We start from the raw sequence: 24,046 nt of genomic DNA on the forward strand, positions 1-24,046 counted from the left end.
ACGTTTTTCCAAAAGTACTTTTTCTGTAAGTCGGTAGTAAATGATTAGGTGTAGGTATGCGTTTGACAGTGTTATGAATTATGATAACAAAATTGGTAATAGAGTACATTGTTTGATAATTGTTGAGCCAAGAGTTTGACTATCAAGAGCATAGTGTTGAATAGTACCTACTGGCCCGTTTCTGAAGAGATATTGGCTAAATAATTCGAATGGGCCTACTGTAAAAATTTAAAGAAAATCGTCAAGTAGTCCAGTCAAATTATCATAATACCTTGCATCAGATGTGTCATTTCTAATTTTTTTTTTAAATTGTTAGGCTGAGTATGGACGTCAAAAATCCAAGTTTTCGACATCCAAAGACCTGTGCGAGCAACGCAGCACTCAAAAATACGCCATTTTTTTTTTATTATTTTTAGGTTTTGGTTAGTTTTAGTTCTGAAGGATAGATTTTAAAGCAATTACTGTCGTATACTTTTTTAAACTAGACAAAATTTGTGACAATTCAAGCCCTTAACCGGCTCTGTAAGTCTAATCGTTTTGGAGATACAGCGTTTCAAAAATTCGTAAATTCTTCAGTTTTAATCAAATTTGCCTTTTTTCGTATAAAAACCTCATGAACATTTTTTTTACAATTTTGGTCGTTTGGGGGGACTTTTTGGTGAGGAGTCCATAAATCCACACAGAAAGAGGTAGAATGTTGATATCCTCTGGATCCCCAGCATCTCCCATGATAAGAAAGTTGTCATCTTCTTCTTCTTCAACAAAATCCACTACCTGTTGCATGGATTGCGAAATCTGTGAATTTTTTACCTTTTCCTGACCTTGCTCGACCATTCAAAAGGGACACCGAATATAGAAGATCTGTGACAGTAGCAGAAAGCTTACTCACAACACTATGGTTTGAATGAATAACGCATCATATATAAACATGGATATTTTTCCACTAATAGACAAAAATCAATATTTAATTTGCTTTCATTATCCGCAATTTTAGCACTTCCTCAACAACAAGTTTATTACGACTCACGACTTACGACAATTCATCGCGCATAATAAGTTTACTTTCTGCGAAGAAAAAACGCAAATTTTGATAAACTAATACAATATAAAACTAATAAATTTACCAATAGTTGAAGCGCCGTATCTCGGAAACTATTAGACTTGGGGAGATCGTTAAGGGCTTAAATTGTCAAAAATTTTGTCTACTTCAAAAAAGTATACGACAATAATTGCATTAAAATCGGTTTTTCAGGAGTAAAACTTACAAAAACCAAAATATGGTAAGAAAAATGACATATTTTCAAGTGCTGTGTCGCTCGCACAGGTCTTTCAATGTCGAAAACTTGGATTTTTCACATCCATATTTATCCTAACAATTTAAAAGAAAAATTAGAGATGACATATCTGATGCATGGAATGCCCATTTTTTGGTCTAATTTGACTGTACTAAAGTGACAGAGAAAACAATTGTTTATTGGATCACTAACTGAAGCACTGGAACCTTTTTGGGACCACCAATGTTCTGCTAACTTCACGGACCCAAGTGACTGCCTGTTTAGAGCTTGAATTTTTAATACTGTTGAATATAAATACGTACACTTTAGTACTAAATAGGTTTTAAATTTAAATTATGTATATTTATGTAGGTCAATATATAATGATAAATTCATTCATAGCCAAGAAAATAATCATTTAAACCAAAGCAATCATTGTATTTTTCAACTCACGTCATTCTTTTAGTTTGTTCATTCGAAGACTTACCTTTGACAGTGTTTCAACAGTATTTTTCAGGATCATATCATTGAATAAAGATCACATTCTTTATTCAATGATCATATCCAAAACGCTTATAAGTGGTGAAAGGAGTGCCTATTGTTTTGAGGACAAAACGTGTTTAATTACGTACCCGAAGTGCAATAAAGTTTCGGTGCTTTCCCAAGTAGTACTTACTATTAATAATAAATTTAGAATCGATGTACCTATACTACATTTACGGTAGGTAAACGTTTCTCTACGAGGCAAGTTACTAGCTATAAAAGCTTTCATTATGCAATATACACGAAAATTGTGGCAAGTTATTGGTAAACTTCGCGATCATCCCAAATTGAATCTTAAAATGAGCAAAGCTCGACAGTTCACATCAGAGTAAATGTTTTTAGTAGAGCCTAGAGACGCATATCATTTACGAACTTATTAAATGAAGTAAGTATAGGGTAAACTTTCAAGAACGATTAACGGCAAGGCAATGTTAAATTATTTGTATAGTTCGAACTTAACTTGTTCAGGCAGAATGAGTACCAGTTGTGTTTTACTGTCAGGAATCTTTGACATTGTCCCTTGGGGTACAATAAAACAGAATTACGTTTTTAAATTGACTCATTACATAAGTAGAAATCGCCAACCTAGCCAAAATCCAAATGGAGATCAAATATTGGTGAATGAAATGTCAAAACGCTTCCATGGGAAAAAAAAGAATTGTTACTCAATATCCGTGGTATAAAGCATTTGACATCGTTAATATTGAATTAACTGAATCACCTGGTCTTTGCCCTATTTGTGTACGCCTGTACGCCTCTTATTATAAAAATATTTAAAAAAATCGCCTGTTATCAGTGGTATCAGGTTAGTAATGATTACTAAAATAATTAATCAATAATTCAGATATCGACGTTTATTAAAAAATATTTGAAAAAGAGTGAAATAGTAGGTAAGATTTGACTTGTATATTAAAGAATTGAGCATAGGAGAGTTGTATGTTCAGAGTTAAAATTTACGCACTGTAAATGGTCGTTCCCCATTTTTCTTCGCTATCTTCAAACTATTGTCATGTTGGATCTAGGTTTCAAGTTCTAGAATCAAACTATCCCCTGAAGATGTTTTGGATTAACCGTCACTGCATCTTCACCTTACCGACAAGTGAATTTGTTGCGGAATGTTCGTCCCCAAACAATTCAGTATGGAAATACGTTTGGTCAGGTGATATTCAGAAACAGTCGACAGTGCAAATTCGCCACTTGAAAATTGGTTCGCTCACGCAATGCTCGCACGCGAAAAATTCGTCTCCATAACTTTCTCACCGTGTATATTCATATCCGAAAATTTCGGCCAAAAATCTACCTCAGATTTTGCCTCCACTACGAAGAGAAAACTCATTCAAAAGGTAAAATTATCTGGTCTTAGGGAAATTGGCATCAAGAGAAATTCCACTGTCGCTAAGATACACAATTTTGAAATAGCTCTATTTCTGTGACTTAAATGAGAATGTAAAAGAAAAATTACACAATAGAAGAATTTCCCTTGAAAGCGAGTTTTCGAGCTTCTTTCGTGAACGAATTTATGGGAGCGAATAAAGCTTCATTTATCCCTAAATCGAATACTCCATGAGAGGGCTAATATTTCCAGAGAAATGTACCCGGCTCAACTGTGTACCTGAGTTTAGGGTGGGTGAATCAATTTTGAATGCCAAAACCCAAAAACTGGGTTAATTGCCGGCCGACCAAACAAAAAAAAACTAAAACCAGGCAGCGTGCAACAAAAATGAATTAATTCGAGAGAATTTGCCGATATGCATATACACAATCTCATCGTAGGAAAAGGTCTACCGGCCGACTCATTTTTTTACACTCTCTCAGGATTTGCTCTGGCAAAATTTTAAATAGAGCAGATGGAGATTGATGGTGAAGGTATATCATAATTATTATTGTGCTGTTGTCAACCATTTAAAAAAGTTTTTGGCCTGGAACGGTATAAAAAGCCTTTTCGCAGTCTATCAAAATTATAGATCCTATAGGGTTTTTACCCTTCGTTTTGCGGTAATCTGTTTTAATAACAAGAGGCTGTTGGTGCATGAGCGTCGAATCCACTTTGCTATTCCCTCATTTCTTGTTCTATTCTTTTCCTAATAATGCGCCCGTGAAGTGTCTCTACGGAGGCTAACACGCTAGTCCCGCGATAGTTAGACCATCCCTTCGTTGTTGTTGGGTATCCTGCCTTTCAATCTCCAGGTAGCTCGTCATCATTTAAGAGACATCTAGGGACATCTAAACATGTACGTAAGGATTTTGAGTAGATTTGTACCAGTGCGTTTTAAAAGTTCAGCAGGAATAACTCCAGATTCGGGAACTGGCTTCTTATAAGTTGTGTACTTCTTGTTGCTATTTTGTTATTTCCTCCACCTGATTGTTTGCTTTTTACAGTATGGTACTTTGTGAGATCTTTCTTTTAAAACTTATAGGTCGTTCAATTTCGTTTATCACAAGTTTTTTTTGCATTTTCCACTTTTTTACGTTTCACCTCTATCTTTCTGTTGATAATTAGAGTTGTACTTGTTCTATGTTCTTCTCACGATTACCTAATATAGGTAATAACCGACTTGTGTGTTAAGTACGCTATCACTTTTAGTATTTAGAATTTCACGACGGATGGCGTATTCAAAGAATTTAAATTTGAGAGGAATCACTTTCTTTATTCAAAAGATTCTTTGGAGAAATGGTAAAACTGACTTTTGGAGGTACTGTCGGTGGCATCGATCTACCAAAAATCCACGTAATTGTTATGGGATCCAGTTCATAACGTGAACTAAATGGAATTAGTCGTTCTGTAACGATGCGAGAAATATGTGTCATTTGTGGAACCTCGCCCCCGGAGGTGGGATGACATCCTTCATAGATAAGATTTAGATTTAGTTAAAGTCTGCCTACTGCACCACCATTAGTAGTTCTTTCACCAAAATACACACTTTCATATCATCAACGTCATTTTATTAATCATAAAACGTACTTTATTAATAAAATAGTGAAATATTCAAACTCTAAAATTACAGCACGTGTCACTATAATAGAATAAACAAACATTATTTATTTTGGAACAGTTTAAATAAGCGTCGATCATGTTCAAAAATAAAATGATAAATTTACAATAGATTTATATACAAAAACGAGCGTTACAAAAGCACAAATTATACTTATATCTCCATAAAACGTTCAAACACAATTTGGCAAACGTTTATATTTTTGGTATCCTTTCGCAATACCACATTATCCTTTGTAATATAACGCAAGTTCTGAACAATGGATATTAATTTGTTTGAAAGGGAATTCGAGCAGATTTCTCCAACCAATTCCACAAGAAAGGGTTTGGATGCGAGCGTTTAAAATGTTCGAAATTCTACAGTAAATAAAGTTTTAACTTTCTTTTGTCGAAAGATGATATTTTACATTCACTTAGTCGGGAAACCATCACCAACTGTACTAATTCTCACAAAAATTGAGATTGATATTCGCGTATAACATTTTAGATCATTTTCTTCGCTCTGTCGTACGTAAATTGAGCACTTGACCTTTCCAGACTATAAATTGGTGGGTTACGCCAAAGTGGGACCTTCAAAGTATAATATTGCTCACCGTAAACGTGCCATCTTAATCTCATGGAAGACATTTAGACCTCATTTATGAGTTCAATTTGGGACCATAAAACAAAATGGTTAGAAGCCACCACCGCCGTTATATATCTCTACTGATGTTCAAAGTTGTTTCGAACTCGAAAAGAAAGTCATTAAAGTAGACCACCCAAGATTGATTTGCAATAAAGAAATCGGCAATCACTCCTAAGAGAATCTCTAACATGTGATAGCCAATTTTGTTTTATGAGCGGTCCCAAGGAAAGGTGTAATAAAACGAAATTGAAATAAATTCTTGGATGCACCGATTTCTTTGTACATTCTAGAAATATAAAGACACACTCTTTTTAGGGAAAGATATAACGTATAAATTATATTCACTTAATGAGCACTTGAGCGGACTAAACGCCGAAAGGAACAGAGAGCGTCGAGGTGAATTATGGGCACGAGCGCATAATCGAAGCATGTCAGTGGATGTGGTTAATACGGGGGCTACTGGCTTAGTTCGTTCAAAAGCTTTTTCGGTCGCACAGAAGAAACGATCATCAACTTCAACAGAATGTAAGTACTTGCTTAATTTAGTGTTTGATACCGTCTAAAGAGTTGGTAGATTATTTTGCATGTACTACTAGTTCTAGTTATTCACGTCGTTAATCAAGTGGCGTGAATGTAATGAGTTTGTACTCTAATAGGGTGTGCAAAATGGCACAGGTCAGCGAATTTAAATGTACGAAACGTACGTTATACATAATTATAATGTTTTACAGAGGCGAAAACGCTCACTTAGTAAAGAGCTTTCTGTTGAAATATTTCCATGCGATCTTCACATTTAGAATGTTTCCGTTTAAGAATTTATCTAATTATCCAAGTGAAAGGTTAGAGATTATGATGAATAAATATTCCATATTCTAGAACGTAGGTAAATTCTAATTGTAATGAGAGATTGAAACTTACTTGTCTAGTTTTGGACAAGATAGAGTATTAATGTTTTAATTGAAAGAGTATTTTTTACTCCGTAATTAGGTGTTTCAATGGTAAGTCTAGCATGACAGTTCTATTTTCTTTTTAGTTAGATTGAGTTTAGATATAAGGAAATTTAGTTCGCTAATAGTCAAATAGGTATATTAACGTCGTGAGGTAGAGCAAAATCAAACTGAATTAAGGTTAACTAAAATTCAACACGGTAGGTAAAGGTAAAAAGGTAAAAATGGACTGGAAAATGGTCAACTTGGTTCAGAAACTCTGTAAAATAGAGTACTGTGAAATTTTGAGGAGACATTTTTCTTATAATAATTTCGTTTGTAGGTATGAAATGAAAATTCGCGTTATTTTCTATTTTGTTACTGTTACTCTTTTACCTATTATTGTGACTTTTCCACTCCCTGTGTATTCGGGGGCAGAATCGGCCCGCTCCCGTCCTGGAGGTCATAGCAGGCGACCGATGAGCAAGAAGGGCGGCTAGTCCGACCTCCTCTCTAAAAATGCCTATATTATTGTTCCGAATTCCGTGAGTGCTGTAGTACTACCCCTAGTCACTTAGTCCGTCAATCATAAAGTGAAAGAATACGTAGCTCGATACTCACGTTCAGTTCGCCGGCAGTCCGTGGGCTGTCAGTCCTGGCCGGCAGCCCATATATCGTTGCTCAAAATCCGACCGGCCCTTGCCATTCTGGCCAAAATCGTCCGGCGAACTGAACGTGTGTATCGACACATAAATATTACACAGGTCGCTCAAAAACTACGGAGGGCAGCTGCTTAATTATGAAAAGAGAACTTTACCAAAAGAAAATCTTTATATTTACAGATAGCAAAGCAGCGATTGCAGCATGTAGTAGATTTAGGACTAGTCCTTGAATGCACACAAGTGCTAAATGCACTAGGAATATGTAACTACCAGAAATAAATCAACTTCAACAACAAAATTTAACAGATCAAACATCTCAAATTGTACAATAAAAATCAGGTATCGAGTCAAATGCAGTTAAACAAATTAATGAAAACAAGATACAAGAGGGATCATAAATACAAATCGAAAACAAGATATTAACCTAGTACAAAAACACATCTACTATCAAATTAGACAAAACAACTCGATAAGATAAATTGCATATACATAAAAAATATCACAATGGCAGGACTCTAAACCAGCATCGGCTACCAATAATTTAAAATTAAAGGTACAAGGTAAAGTCGATAATAACACAAACAGGCCAACATACTAACAGGAGAAAAGTTAATTAGAGGGCCCTCCTTCTCGTATTGCTAAGGCACAAGAGTTGCAGTCCGATGAGGATGTAGAATTTATAGCGAAGAATCGGTACTATATAAGGTAATTTTTCTACAGTAGAAACGGGTTAATAAAAACTGACAGGGGAACATTACAACAAACATGATTCAGAAACGCGACCCTCTGCGAAGCTTCGTCGCGAAAATCCCAGTTCTGCGGCGAATGGTTTCATGTGTTGCTTAACCGTACGAGTATGTAATTCAATCTCAGAGAAACTGTAGGTAATATACCTATAAACTTAGCGCTTGAATTTCATTGATGTTCAACAAATTTGAGTTACTTAGATGCCACTGGTTAAAAATCACATCCACAGGACCGGCTCCGCACAGATATGGCAGAAAAAGGACAGGATTCGGAAAGTATGGAACAAAATTTAAAAATTCAGTTAGAAGAAAATGCTAATAATTTGAAAACGAAATTAAAAGATGCTTGTACTTAGATGCCCCCATGTCACAATTCAAAGTAGTTGCAAAAGTTTGACGACACAACGTTTGCGTTAGTGGTTTCACTAAAGGAACCTGCACTAAACATCCTTCCACTGTTGAATGACGAAATGACAAACTTTCGTTTGCTAAGGAAGAAAATGGATGTTCAGTTTGGGTCGGCACATAAACGGCTAGTGCATCGGGCACAACTAAAAGCTCGTGTACAAATACCCGGGGAGATGCAAGATTATGAGGCGGATATAGTGAGACTGACAAAAGCTGGTTATCTCGATGCATCCCGTCGTTAGTGTTGGTGTTAGTGTTAGTTCGTACGACTTTAAACTGAAGAACCGGACAATCGTGTTATAAATGCAACATGTACGAGTGGTTCAACAAGGTTTCCGAAATGTTGACTGCCCTGATCAGTAATCAGTAATGTTTATTGTTCAACAGATTCTTAGTAATCCATAAATGAACAATCATAAAAGTGATAGCTGAAATATGTGAGGAAATTACCGGCGAACAGATGGCAAGTGTCCGTGACCTGTTACTTTGGTATCGAGATTTTTTTGCGAAAAGGCCAAAGGACGAAGCAAAATATTTGATTGATTGATGAATCAAATAGTCCTGGGGCTTCTTTGGTAGTTCTTCTGAAGAAGAAAGACGGCTCCACCAGATTTTGTGTCGATTATCGTCAGCTCAACAACGTGACAGATATCCATTACCAAGAATTGATGACGCTTTAGATACTTGTTGCTGTACCAAGAATATTCACAACGTTAGTTTAGATAGTGGTTATTGTAGTTAGTAGTTAGTGGAGTTCGCTCAAGAAAAGATAATGAAAAGATGACCTTTACCCTTGGATTAGGACAATTCACTGTCATTCCATTCGGATTGTGCAATGTGCCAGCCACTTTTGAGCGACCAATGGACTCAAGTGCTAGATGCAAAATGGCAACCCACGGAACTAGCTACAGCACAAGAAGATCGTGACTTAAAATTGCTCCTGGAATGGAAAACAGCTGGGGAGCGATCTGCATGGAACCAGGTTACACATGTAGAACACTGTCTTCCAAACTTATTGTATTATTAGGGAGAATGATGGCCTCCTGAAGCGAACGCTACAAAACGAAGATGGTTGCGAGAAAAGAAAACAGTTCTTGGTTCCTAGAAAGAAAATTAAAGAGGTGCTGAGAGAGATGCATTATGGACCAGCCGGTGGGCACTTGGGGGTTAAGAGAACTTTTTAAAAAGTGCCGGGGAGATTTTACTGGATCAATCTCAAAGATGATGTAGCAGAATGGTACCGCAAGGGAGTTGTTTGCGTTGCATACAATGTTCCGCAGCGATGCCCCAAAGCCCTCAACAATACAATGCTGGAAGTCCCTTCGAAAGAGTTGCAATAGACATAGCTGGACCATTCACAGAAACTGATGGAAACAAGTACATTGTGATTGTGATGGACTACTTCAGCAAATGGGTGGAGGCCTCCGTTTTGTCAAATCAAAAAGCGGCTACCGTCGCCGACGTTTTTGTGAGGGAATGGATTTGTCGATTTGGAGTTGCGCATGAAATACATCCGGGCTAAGGCAGGAATTTCGAGTCTCGGTTGTTCCAGGACGTCTGCAAGGTGATGCGTATCCGAAAAACCAGGAGAACTTTATTGTACCTACAATCCGATGGAATAAAATGAACAGAACCATTAATGGACATCGCTCCAAATCAACGAGACTGGGATCAACATTAACCATTATTCCTTATGGCTTATCGCTCTTCGGTGCATGAAACTACCGGACAGACTCCTTCAAATATTACATTCCATTCTATACCCTACTGCCCTACCTAAAATTTTCATCTTTAATAAATTCGTTTTCCAAAAAAAAATTATCGAACACGTCAAATTAGCGTTAAAGATATACTAAATTTAACTTCCTCTTCAAGTCTTACACCTAGTTCATTTCCATAGTGGACATTCATTTCCTACTTCAAGGAAATATTAATTGAATGTAAGGGACGCGCCGTTCGAAATCTGCACTCCCTCCGCGGGGCAAGGAACTTTTGAACGGATGGGTCAAAGTAATACAGGCACCCTTCGGCGTGAACTGCGGTAAGATCATAGAAAAGTTGGAAAAGGCGGTGTTGCTGAATTTATCTAAAAAAGCAAGTTTTTATTTCAAGACGTTTCTTGTTACAATAAACAATAATTGTCCGATCAGAAATATATGAACCACTATTTGCTAAAGGATCACTTACTGAACCTATTGAGTATGAGATTTTAACAACGAGCCGTCTGTCGCTGACCGTTGCATTTACAGGTCCGGCTTTTGAATTTCGTGTTCCGTAAGTTGTAATAACTACCGAACTACCTAGTACTCACTTCATGCTTCTACTTATTAATTGACATAAAAGATAGATTTATTGACTATATAGAAACAAATGAATATCGCAAAGTTAGTAGTTAAAAAATGCAAATTTGGAAAACTTTTCAATGGAACGCGCTGTATATTTTTCAAGAATTAAATACGTCTTTTCTTTGTGATTTTTCTCCTAGATTATTAATTTCGAGTCATTATTGGGATTTTGTTTTATAGCAAACGCCGGAGATGTACGAGGAGAGATCATAAAAATTATAAGAAATTTGAATTATTTTAGCTAGCCGGTCAGATGTTTGTGGGTGGTGTGTAGCTGACCGCACGCCATTGATGCACACCGCACGTATTAATCCTGTATATGCTGTGGTTGTTTTCGCGACCCATTGGTAAAATGTTGTAATGAATAGGTCTAGTAGGTAATACTTCCGGTAGGGGCTCTTATACTTTTGATTGAAGTAGGTACATTAAATTCAAAGGATGATCATGAAGCCAGAAACGGCTTCTGTTAAGTCGTCGGAGGTACTTTTATTTGCACAGTACATTTGCACATTTCTTCAGTTCATTTTCCAGTTATTTCTGACACAAAATCTTCTTTTAGGAAATATGACTGCCTTGGTTGCCAAGCTACGTGGGGCAAGGTAGAATGGTTTTTACATTCCTATTTTCATGTTACAATTGCATGATTTTTTAATGTAACTGTAAACACCTACCTACCCTTACAACAACAGTTTCTATCATTTCTTCAACTTACCAAACAGAAGCTATGGCTGGTAAGATTGAGTAGTGAGAGTGTATAAAACGGATGACGACTTCGTACCCTTTTTTTATTCGCATCGACTCACTTTATGTACCCTATTTGTTTAGTGTTCACATCTTGTGCAGTCAACAATGTTTTGAGGCAACATGTTTTTGTACCATACCGACACTATGCATGTCAAAGCTGTTTCTACACTTAGATACCTGCATACCGCACCCTCCGTTCTTTACGCAATCTAACCCGTCTGCTTATTTTCAGCTATAACACCCACAGGAAAGCAAAAACAAAGCTGGATTCCCTTCGTGGCGAATCAATTTCCGGCGGTCTCCCCGTTCGCCCACCATCAAAGCGCGGATTCCGCGACGAGCCTGCTGCGTCTACCAGAGCAGCAGACGCCGAAAAGAATGAGATCTCTTCGTCGAAATAGAGAGGTTAAGTTTCGCAATTAATTTACGAAGACACCTACTTTAATTCTAAATTAACAACGCTGCCATTTTGGAATTATGACAATTTCGAAAGAACGAACAAGAATATTATACTTTGTATCAAATTTGTGATTTGAGGTGCTTTAATAATATTAATTTTATTTTGTAACTGCTAAAATGACACAAGCACGGGCTCCACATGGTCTCTGGTCATGGGACCAACTTACTTTAACGCCTTTAACTTTCATCAAACGTCTTTTACCTAAAATGTAAATAGTACTAGGTAAGAAGTGAAGAGATCCAGTACCAACTCATAACTTGCTTAAAAAATGCTTTCATTCGTGTTTATCAGTTGATTGAAAAGGTATCATTGTATATGGAAATATTGCTATCAGATGTAATGTCATCATGATCAGTGGTTTAACGATTTAGTGAAACACGGAAAGAGAAGTGAGGAGTAGTAGATTTAACTGTACCTACTTGTATTAATGGATGGGCTACTGTCGTTTGCTTGCTCTATGTTTCTCTTTGTGTTAGGTGCATATAGTGCAAATGGCAAGAGAAATTGAATTATTACATATTTTTACAACTAAAGGCTCGTACGTTGGTGCAGTTGGGGACGATGCATACTGCAAAGAACTAATTCTTTATTAATTTTTTTTGTCCCTATCTAGTGTACCTAAGAGTTGTTTAGTCCATGTCAGTTTACATTTAGTCCTAATGGATCAGTGGCTCCAATACCAACTTTTTTTCGCAATTCTTTCTCGGGGTGCACCATTTTCGAGTAGATTAGAGTAAATTTCACAAAATTGCAGAGACCACATCTACAAACCATTCTGTGTGTAAAGCCTAAAGAAAGGACACTGACTTTGAAACGGAAAAGACCCCACCACAGAAAATATGGTTCCAGAACGCAAGTTTTATGGTCTCTAAGTTTTGCAAACCGCTCTCTAATTGCACCAATAAATGATGCCAACCAAGGAGATGAGATGATAGATTTACACGGAATAAGTCTGTAAAATTTGCCAAAGTTAAATAGAATGTTGTGATCTGTTAAATCAATGTTGTATATTATAAAGGTAATGTTAGCGTTTTGTTTTAAGTTGACTTATACCAAAGAGTAATTATGGTTACTCTTTGCTTATACGAAGTGCGCCGAGCGCAATTAACAGTTCCACAGGAAAGTCTATGTTATCCTAATGCGCTTTTAGTTATCGTTGTGTATAATTAACTAGGTGTGTGAGCACTAAAGTGCCGTAAAGTGTTATTTATATTCGTTATATAAATGTTATAGAGAGTAATGCCGATTTATAATACGCTAATTTGATTATAACTCGTTAGCATAGGACCCGTGATTAGCATAAAATGCGCAAATGTGACAACACTCCAACCTCAGAGACGGACATACAATTTGATTCAAAATATATTCGTATTTATTTTCATACATCCGTAAAAAGCGGGGGGTTTTAGTGAGAAGGCCCAATATAATCCATATTTGATAATACTACCTAACGTTTTAAGTAAGTAATTGGTCCTCTGATGATTTCAAACAAACGAATTGTTAGGAATGGTAAAGTAAAAAATCACCGATTCCATGATCCTCAATTCACATTTGAAGCTGAAAGCGTTCCATATTTCAGGAAATTGTAAGGATATATGCGACTTTCAATTTCTTAAGCCCGCTTGACATGGAGCAATAAAAATTGCAATTGCATGCAAGTTGCAAGAAAAATTGCGAAAGGCATGCGCAGTTCAAAGCCAGCTGATCAATTGCTGCAAGAAAGAGACTTGCATGCAATTTTTATAGGACCGGTGCTATTTTTCTTGCATGAATCGTGCAATTCTAGGGATAAATCTAGTTGTTTTTGTGGCACCAACCTAGTAAAATACAGCGGCGGCAACTGTGATGCTGAGAGACGCACTCATTACTTGTTTTTACTAATCTTATTTATTCTTGTAATTTTCATGTTTCTTCAAGCAATCAAAATTTAATTTTCATTTGAGGTTAACAACTTTTGTTGACAAATCCATATGTTTCTTCTGTTGGCAGACATGTGGCAATTGAAATAGAATTGCACCATGTCAAATACCATGCAATGCTTATTGCATGCAAGGATTTGACCTTGCAATTTCTTTCTGCAAGTTCTTGCGCGTAGTATTGCTCCATGTCAAGCGGCCTTTAAACATCGCGAAATTTGTCGCTCTACCATTCTTTACTTCGATACACAGTGTGTGTCCCAGATAAGAGGTTCACCTCAATATTTCATTTATTTGGTGAGATTCGAAAAAATGATCCACATTACAATCTATCCGATAGCAAATTGAAAGTTCGGGTATCGGTAATCGATGCAACTTTTGTTTTTCAAATGCAATTCCTATGTCTATGGTTCATATCAAATTCGTAATTCAATATGGCCCATATGAATAAAAGGTGACCCTCATATCTCGCACATACTGTATGATCATTCTTTGTTAGACATTTTTACATTTAAATGTTGTTTCTATGTACTTAAATGTATCATAACCATATTTGTATATTTATATTACCAATGTATTTTTTAATAACCGTATAGATACGTGCAGTCGTAATGTAGTGGCATAATTTGTTTAAAAATCCGATTATTTTACAATACTGGTTACATTTACTCACAAAACGTTATGGGACGTAATATGCTAATTTATTTAATAAGAATCATGAGTAATTAATTGACTTCTTCTGTGTTGAAAATGTATGATATATGACGAAGAGTAATTAACAATTTTTCTATGTCTGTATTATTATTGCTTTCACATGCTTTCACATCATTTGCTAAAAACAATGGTGTCTATTGAATGGAATCTGAAGTATCTCAAGCGTGTTCTAAAAGATTTGTAGAATTTTAGACAGCATGGCTTCCATAAGAGGATTTCAGATGGTGGTCAATTTTATTCAAACCGGTCCGTATGAATTGCAGTGCGTGTGATTTTCCACCTTCACAGAAACTAATTACAAAATCGATCTGGATATAAAGCACAGGAGTGGCATAAAATTTAACGAAAAGCCATTGTTGCAACACTGCTTGGAATATGTTGCGATTGTTCATATCTGCCATAAATTTTCACTCTATCAACTCTTCGGTTTTGAATTTATATTGCAACGTAAATTTAATTGTGATTTAGTTATGCAAAATCAATTATTGATGAATTTATAACAGTTAATTATTATTTATCACTTACTTGTACCCACATTTATAAGAGGCAAATTTATAACACAAGCACGATTTATTTTTTGCTTATATAGCAAACAAACAGTTTCTAGAGAAATCACATCTCCTTTCATTCCTTATCGGCGGTGACTAATCCTTTATCGACTTGGTGACGACTGGATGGCGCCTTGATACCGCTCTAAAAAATTCATTACATCAGGAATCAGGATGAATCACGTCCTTCACAGTGTTATTATACAGGGTGACAATTTGAAAACTTACCACCCCCCATATCTTAGTAAATAAACGATATATTAAAAAAAATCAAAATCCATTTCGGTAATTCGGAGGGGGAATCAAAATGACATAGTTGGCGACGCACCTCCTCACACCCCCTGCGCCCTAGCCACCCCAACTTTTAAATCTTAAATAGTAACCCTCCATGTGTGGTACGTCGTTGGAAAGCTCTGAAAAAATGCTTTCCAACCATACCAAATAGCATTACATTTAGGTTAGTAAATATCGTGCAAATTAAAAAATCAACTAATATGATACATTTTCTAAAGTTGGCCTTTATTTCAATAAATGTTCAAAATGTTTTCCGTTATTGGTAAGACAGTATTACTATGCGATCAAAAATGAGTTGCTGTCGAGTCGCCCTTTGAAATTTTTGTTACATGGAAAATCGTATTTAACTTGAACTTCCAAAGCCGACTCGACAGCAACTCATTTTTGATCGCCAGTTATAATCTATTCTCAAACTCTTGTTAAACCTTTTCAAATGTTGATTTTGCAATATTTCGAGATTCTTGAATTATTCTCTGTCTTAGTTCGTCTATGTTCGCCGGTTGCGTTATAAATGCGACAGATTTCAAATGTATCATATTAGTTAATTTTTTGATTTGCACGATAATTACTAACCTAAATGTAATGCTATTTGGTATGGTTGGAAAGCATTTTTTCAGAGCTTTCCAAGGACGTATCACACATGGGGGGTCACTATTTAAGATTTAAAAGTTGGGGTGGCTGGGGCGCAGGGGGTTGGAGGGGGTGCGTCGCCAACTATGTCATTGTGATTCTCCCTCCGAATTACCGAAACAGATTTTGATTTTTTTAAATATCTCGTTTAATTACAACGATATGGGGGGTGGTAAGTTTTCAAATTGTCACCCTGTATGTAGGGGTTATAGATTAGCTTACCCCAACATATGCTTTAATTACAGCACATCCGTGCATCTACGTACCTAGTGACGTAGCTTGACTCGTTGGCGCGATCAAAATCTGTCATCCTTATAATTCAAGAGCTGGTGAATATTTTGAATTCCTCATCACATCCTGAATTAAAAAAGAATGTAAATCTTTCGAACAGTATCAAAGTTCAGCACTTTACCATTCTTTAACTAACATTAGCTCAATAGACAAAGTTGCCAAGTTGGTTAACCAAAAGCATACCCCTTGTAGGTCTTAGACAGTTTACACTTAATTTAATCTTGGAAAATCTGCGTTCACAACTTGTAACACTAAAAACAATTGTTGTTAAGAAGATACCTACCTACCTTATATGAGTACTGGATACTGAAATACTTCTATATGAATGTCCATTATACACATATGTAACGGGTGCCTTTAATAGGGTTTAATTCTTTGAATTTTTGTAGGGTTGCAATTTGAATTCGCTATGGTTACGGAATTTTGTGTATTAAGTATTAGATATAAAAGTGTACAGTATAGTGTATACATTATAAAGTTGATCATTCCAGAATTTTAGTAAATCTTTATGAGGCGTAGGTAATAGGAACTAGTATGAAATCATTTTAGGTATCCTGGGAAATCCAGGATTGTAAAAGTAAAAGAGCCTAGCGCTAACGTAATAAGGAAATTAGGATACATATTTTTTTGGATTAGGTGGACTTTGTACTATACAAAAAGCAAGTTAGTTCGCCATATGGGATTATATAACAATGAAATTTATTAACTTAAATCCATGCAAAAATGTCGGGCACCCATTTTAGGAACAAAGACGAACCGGTGGAGTTACAGCGAGAAAATGAATATTATATTAATAAATAGTGGGTGAATATTTCCTATTTCAACAATTATCATCATATTGTGCCATCAAAAACCCAAAAATACTCTAAAGAGGTAATCTAAGACCATACCCAGTACTCGGCAAAAAAAGAGATTACACTTCCGCATCCGCTTAGACCTTCCTCAGTTAATTTCATCATTGGACGTACGATGTTGCGAATTTCGTAGAATTTTGTAAATCGGACATCTACCTTTCGCTACCATTTCGAAATCCATATCAACGACAAAAAAAATTTCGAATTTCGAATCAAAATTAGAAGTTACACACGTTTCCATTAGTGAAATTTTGATTTTGTTGAAAAGTAAAAAATAGAGATTTATGGGAGAATTGATTTCCATGGAAGCAAATGCAATTGCATACCTATAAAATAGGTTTAACTGAAACATGAAAGACCTTCTCTTTCTTTCTCATGGAGTGAAACAAAGGTAAATACCAGTACTTTTTATACTTTTTTTCACTACTAGCGTCTGATGACATGATTATTAACCTTTTTTCCACTTGTAAAGTAGGCTTTCTCGGCATTTGTTCAAAGTGGTTAATAATATGGACATTATTAACTAGTAGTCAATAATGAGAACTGTCACGCTGTCACTTTTAGAAAACACAACCCGAAATTTCGCTCAATAAACGTTTGGCCAAGTTCTCTAAAATGAATAATTGCCACAATCCGCCATTTCCAGAAAAATTACATCCCTAAAATTATCACATTTTGAAAAAATTCGAACGAAATTACTCTTTGAAAATATCTCAATGACAGAACAAAATACGGCTTGTTTGACTTGTACTTCCACACACTTGATTGACATGTGTTATATTAATAAACAAAAATTTCTGTCCAACCGTTCACTTTCATATCAATATATTATGTTAATTTAGAGGACTTCAAGTGCTAGTAGTCAAAAAAATAGTATATATACCACGGTAGAGAAGTCTATTATTGCCTTCGCACCTTACACCCCTCGGCGCAAGCGCCTCGAGATGTAATCTTGGTGCTCAGGCAATAATACTGTACTTCTCTACCTTGATATACAGGGTCATTCTTGACGAGCGTCAGTTAGAAAGATATGGAAAACCTTTGAAAATTAAGCTAAACTGTTAAGTCCTTTAAGGGTTTTGGCACATGATGAATTGAACTAAAATATTTTCAAAATGGCACCACTTCCGGAAAATACCGGAAGTAGCCATCAACTTTGTTATTTTAAATAGGGACCCCCTATTTTTTCTACATTTTCGGATTCTACGTCGAATTAGGAGTACAACGATACATAGTTGACCCTTTGCTCCAAGGGCTTCGCCGATATTTAAGTTTTTGTGTCAAAAATTGAATTTGCAGGGGTAATTTTAAAAATTTATTATTCGAAAACGGTGAGAGATATTGCAAAACAGTTTTCAATGCTTTTATTAAGAAAAGATCGAATTTTCTTATGGTATGCGTAACAGTCTAAAAAAGTGAGACTACGTCACTTTTTCATAGCTCTCATCTTTTAAACTTTTAAATATCCGTAACTCCATTTTTTCAAATGGCACCCCCCATTTTGTTCTTCACCCTTGTTTTCCTTTTTTCCAGACCTTTAATTTGATGCAAAATGTCAAAAGCTGCTTCAAGCGGTTTCCGAGATATTCCATGTTTTAGTTACTTCTTGTGACAAATTGATAAAAAAATTCAGTCGCTTGATGTTATTCTTTTGTTTTTATTATGATAATGTTTAAACGTCAAATTTTTCGCTGTTTGAACTTATACTTCTGGTAAATAATAATAATGGCTCGTTTGGGTTACACTAATGAAGATTTTGTGAATTTAATACTTGTCGTCTTTTTTCCGAAAGATACCATGACAAGGCGCAACCCACATAGGCTACAATTCGCAAATTACTACAACATTTCAGGAATAACGGTATCGTTGTACTTCAAATTCGACGTAGAATCCGAAAAATTAAAAAAATAGGAGGTCGCTATTTAGAATAACAAAGTTGATGGCTACTTCCGGTATTTGCGGAAGTGGCGCCATTCATAGTGCACTCGTGTCTGATATGTCAATTTCTCTTTGGATATCATTAAGCGATGCAGTTGGATTTGCAGCAAAATACACCAGTACAGTTATTTCCTGTTCTTCAGAGTCTACCACAGGCTTCCTTTTTTGTATTTTTGTTTGAAAGATACCGTTATTCGTGAAATGTTGTAGTAATTTGCGAATTGCGAATAAAAACAAAAGAATAACATCAAGCGACTTAATTTTTTTATCAATTTTCCACAAGAAGCAACTAAAACATGGAATATCTCGGAAACCGTTTGAAGCAGCTTTTGACATTTGGCATCAAATTAAAGGTCTAGGAAAAAGGAAAACAATGGTGAAGAACAAAATGGGGGGTGCCATTTGAAAAAATGGAGTTACGGATATTTAAAAGTGTAAAAGTTGAGAGCTTTGAAAAAGTGACGTAGTTTCACTCTTTTAGACTGTTACGCATACCATAAGAAAATTCGATCCTTCCTTAATAAAGCATTGAAAACTTTTTTGCAATATCTCTCACCGTTTTCGAATAATAAATTTTTAAAATTACCCCTGCAAATTCAATTTTTGACACGAAAACTTAAATATCGGCGAAGCTCTTGGAGCAAAGGGTCAACTATGGGGTATCGTTGTACTCCAAATTCGACGTAGAATCCGAAAATGTAGGGGGTCACTATTTAAAATAACAAAGTTGATGGCTACTTCCGGTATTTTCCGGAAGTGGCGCCATTTTGAAAATATTTTAGTTCAATTCATCATGTGCCAAAACCCTTAAAGGAATTATCAGTTTAGCTTAATTTTCAAAGGGTTTCCATATCTTTCTAACTGACGCTCGTCAAGAATGACCCTGTATAATGTACTATTATGGGACCAGATGGAAAAAGATGGAAAAGTAGTGATGTATAAAAAATTGATGGAGCTGAACAAAGTAGGGTGGTGGAAGGAAGAACAGAGAGGCTCGTAAATGATTGAGATCCCTTTCTCTCACAGCATAACCTTTCCGGAACTATACTCTGCTTTTCTTGATATCTTGGTATCAAATCCCTTATACCGTTGAGTGAAGAACTTATACGGTGTACCTTTACACTGCCAGCACTCTCACAGCTTTTTAGGCAGTGCCCTTCGCCTTCTTAGTCCCAACATTAACATAAATGCCAAACACAAATACTTTCCTTTTCGATATGGAAATTTGCAATCCTAAAGTAATCCCCTAGGCAACCCCAAACAAAAAAATTATAGTGACAGTAACGATTGAAGTTTTTTCAACTTTTTTGCACGTTCCCTTCAATATTGAAATAGGTGCCCTATTGTTGAAATAATTGAAGCCAAAAGGGAATAAAACAGAGACTTGTTATAAAATAAAAGCAGAAGCGGAAACATTTGCGTTTCTTTCGTGCACTTTCTCAAAATTTCTCAATTAAATTTGAATGTGTGACTAATCGTATTGCGATAAACCAGTCCAGGTACGGCATTGTTCGTTATCTCTAGTAGTATTAACATAGGCCGAATTAGTCGTCTATATTTCACGGTGGATGGTGCAGTGTACCTAGTGCGTGTATTTAGATTAATGGGCCGAAGGACTTTAATAAAGCTGGCTGGTAATTATTAATTAAATTAAACAACGTAAACCTGAATGTAACTCAAAAATGCGTCTCTAATTCTTAACCCATCTGCATTGGATTTCTCTTTTTGGAATTAACTTTCCAGAAAGTGGAATTGTTTGCATAGTTGTACTAGATGCGATTTCAATTGACAACTTTTTATAAACTTTAAATAACTGAATTCTTTCTGCTATGAAAAAGGAAACATGCATAAAGATCGATTCGCATTTTACGGAACGTCAACATCACGTCACTGACCGGCCACGTCACGTAAATCTTGCTGCCAATTCACACTTTTACGTCAATAGTTTCTTAGGTGGTTGGCGATTGGATTTTTTATTCTGGACCATCTGTTCTTATCATGCTCAGATTAAATAGAAGAACATTAGCATTAGCGTCACGCCAAAGAAATGTTTGAAACTTATCTCGACGGTTCGTGACGTTGACGGTGCGTTCCGTAAAATAAGAGTCGACCTTAATGCGTTAAATCCCATGGTCCTGGTTCGGCACATAACTTTTGGTAATTGAAAAATAAAAGGAATTGCAGTATTTAGTGAATTGCAATCTTCCATATACTATCATAGGGGTTGTTTTCAATTGCGTGCAATCTTATTATGTACCTACCTTATGTTTATGTTAAAAACCTATTAGAGTAATACCACAGATTTACCTACCATACATGCGCCTCTTTATCAGAGTTGCAAAAATCGGCATGCTTTATGGTAATTTCAAAATATGTATATTTGATAAGTCAATAGTGACGCCCACGTCATCGGTGTATTATGACGTCATCACTAAATATGTTTACATAGCATCATCTTTGATGTAAAATGTAGGCATATCAATCGAAGAGAATAACTGTGTGTAGGCAGACAGTGCTGTATTGTGGGTAGGATACGCACGTATACGCATTACATCAACGACTTGTATTGACCAATGACTAAAAAAATGTTTCAGTAGTAATTTGTAACAGATTGTCTATGTCGCGATTTTTATACTAAAAGATGGACATTATTATTTGGACGTAAATGAATTTTTTTTTTTAAATCATTTTAATTGTTTTTTTCGAAATAAAAACGCCCTCAGTACTTATCAGCAGAAGTCGAAAAGCGACTGCAATCTTGACTTATCCCATACTCTACAGTTAGTTTCATGTCAAAACGACGAAGGTTTCGCTACACTTTCGAATCTATATAGAAATCATAACAGACGGTACTTTTTATACACAAATGGGAAAGGAAATTGAGTAAAAACTCATATCATAATTTTGTGCGTACCTAAGAAAAGACGAGAGCATATAAAATATATTACGCACACAACCACAACCCTGGTATAGTCCACACAAATACACGAACTAAATTAACGAAGATAACAAAAGCAAAAGAAAACCATATTTCAAATTGTTTAAAAATAAAAATCAGGTCACAATTTTCAAGATTCTAGGATCATCACATTTTTTCCAAAAACATCAACGTGTATCGTTCCAGCTGATTGTTGAACGTCGCAAGGGCGATAACCTTTCGCCTAACTTGTTCATCGATCTTCCTGATCTCTTCTTGGTAAAATCGAACCACAGCCTGTTTAGAAAAGACGCGTTTCTTTCGGATCTCTCCGTGAACTTTAAAACACCCCACGCAACAATCTCCAGCAATTCCACTTTTAGTGCATAATTTGGAAACTCATCATTTTTCTGCAAGTTTTTTTAGTAAGCTATTGTGATAACTACCATTGTCCATACCAATTAGCGGTGGTTCTTCTAAATTTTGAAGCAAATGGGCCCCGAAGCACTTAAGAAAATTGTCATTGTTCATTTCGCCATGTTAATCTAGATCATTTGTTTTTGAAGCAAAAATTAAAGATGCTCCAGTAATAGAACTATGCATGTTTCCGTCATGTAAAACCACATATCATAAATACTAAAGACGATATTGTTCTCACGAATACCAATATGTTACCTGCGTCTCTTGTAGAAGAACATACACGCCATTACAGTTACTCCACAGTTTTTTTCAGCCTTTTGGGATTTCTTGGTGCTGTATAAGTTTAGTGAAGTCTTCTCTTGTTATTTTGCTTTCGACACAGGAAGATCAGTCTATACCTATATGTGCAAATTAGTCATACCTACTTATTTATGAAGAACAAAAATACAGCTTACTTTTAATTAATACGATTGTTTATTTGAGGGTTCAATATTGTGGTACCTATCCATCTACCGATTTCGAATAATTTCGATATCACTTTACTTGTACTTTGAAGTACAATTTTATCTTGGGGCGCAATTGTCTCACCTTCATTGATAGTAACGACACCATTATCAAGAACATTTTGAACTCCCACTGTGTTCCAACTTCCAACTAAGGAATGGGTGCTTCAACTGCTCTGTTTTTGGCTGTTTTGGCTCTTTGCAGAAGCTTATAGAATACGCAAATAATACTACATTTTTGGAATAGTTTGCCAAAAATATAGGAAAAATCTCTAAATCTAACAGTTGGTTGTTAAGTCAATATTGTTATTGACATACTAAAAGTGAAAAGCATGCAACATGCTGCTATTTACATAATTTATGCAAATCATTTTAAAGTTTACATACCTACGTCTATTGTTCTTTATAATTTACGAAGAAAATAATTAGCTCATCAGTGTTATTATTGTGAAGCCATTATTAATAAAAGATAGGCGAAGTGGTTACCAAAATTACAGCAATTTTTGAGACTGGCCAACTAAACCAAGCTGTATATTTTTGAAAAGCAAAATAGAAGGCTAAGGTTAAGGTTACTATACGTACGATCGATTTGCATCTTTACATGGTTATAATAGGTGAGGCAGTATTAGAGACTTTCTCTTCTTTGAATTACATTTATTGTAAAATATTCATTTTTTTTAACTAATCAAAATCAGTATGCTGTAGCATTAAAAAAATACAAACTAATTGTACATACAGATGCCAATCAGACAAAGTGAAGAAATACAATTAAATTACAGTATTTCTCATAATCTGTTACAGTTACACAAAGTTTTCCACTTGTGAGCAAACTTTTCCATGAAGTTCTATTTTCATTTTCCATTCCATGAAATTTATTTATGGCCTTTAAATATTAAAATTATTTTAGTGCCAGTGATTGATTTGCCTGGAATATCAATTTGTAATGTAGGAAAAACTAAAAGTGAAATCATCCATCCTAGTAATGAAGAGTGAATGATGTCATTTTAACGTCACAGTTGATGATGTGTGTTCTATAATACAAATTCCTGCTTCAATATCTGGTTGTGTATTTATCTTTCAAATAAGATCAAAAATAATCTCTACTGCGAAATTTGATTTTCAGTAATTTTTCGTACAAACGTATCAATAAACATACATATCTATATATAGCGAGTTCCACAATTCTTGTCAGGGTCTATTACAGACGTATACTTTAGTAATGAAAAACCAGCAATAGTTTAAAGGTAAAACCCGTATTAGAGGGCGAAGGTTGTGAAAACAGGGGTAAAAGGACTA

At 35.5% G+C, this 24,046-nt stretch overlaps 2 protein-coding genes across 3 annotated transcripts in view; both read left to right on the top strand.

Annotated features, from left to right (window-relative positions):
- LOC116172420 (blood vessel epicardial substance-B-like) overlaps positions 1 to 13,337 on the top strand; it is a 34,319-nt gene extending 20,982 nt beyond the window's left edge. Inside the window, exons 6-8 of one of the 2 annotated variants that reach the window (XM_031489633.1) lie at positions 5,750 to 5,959; positions 11,081 to 11,120; positions 11,498 to 11,581. In XM_031489633.1, the coding sequence (XP_031345493.1) occupies positions 5,750 to 5,959; positions 11,081 to 11,082 (212 nt within the window). In that variant the 3' untranslated portion in view covers positions 11,083 to 11,120; positions 11,498 to 11,581. Of the gene's footprint in view, positions 1 to 5,749; positions 5,960 to 11,080; positions 11,121 to 11,497 lie in introns of both variants that reach the window. The other variant, XM_031489632.1, reaches the window with a different exon arrangement.
- A 7,119-nt stretch (positions 13,338 to 20,456) lies between these two features.
- The window catches only part of LOC116171348, a 91,249-nt gene continuing 87,659 nt past the window's right edge, over positions 20,457 to 24,046 (top strand). The window contains exon 1 of the mRNA XM_031488129.1: positions 20,457 to 20,544. The gene's annotated coding sequence lies outside the window, so the exon portion shown is untranslated. The remainder of the gene's footprint in view (positions 20,545 to 24,046) is intronic.

The sequence above is a fragment of the Photinus pyralis genome, unplaced genomic scaffold (assembly GCF_008802855.1).
Source record: "Photinus pyralis isolate 1611_PpyrPB1 unplaced genomic scaffold, Ppyr1.3 Ppyr1.4_LG5, whole genome shotgun sequence".
Classification (NCBI taxonomy): domain Eukaryota; kingdom Metazoa; phylum Arthropoda; class Insecta; order Coleoptera; family Lampyridae; genus Photinus; species Photinus pyralis.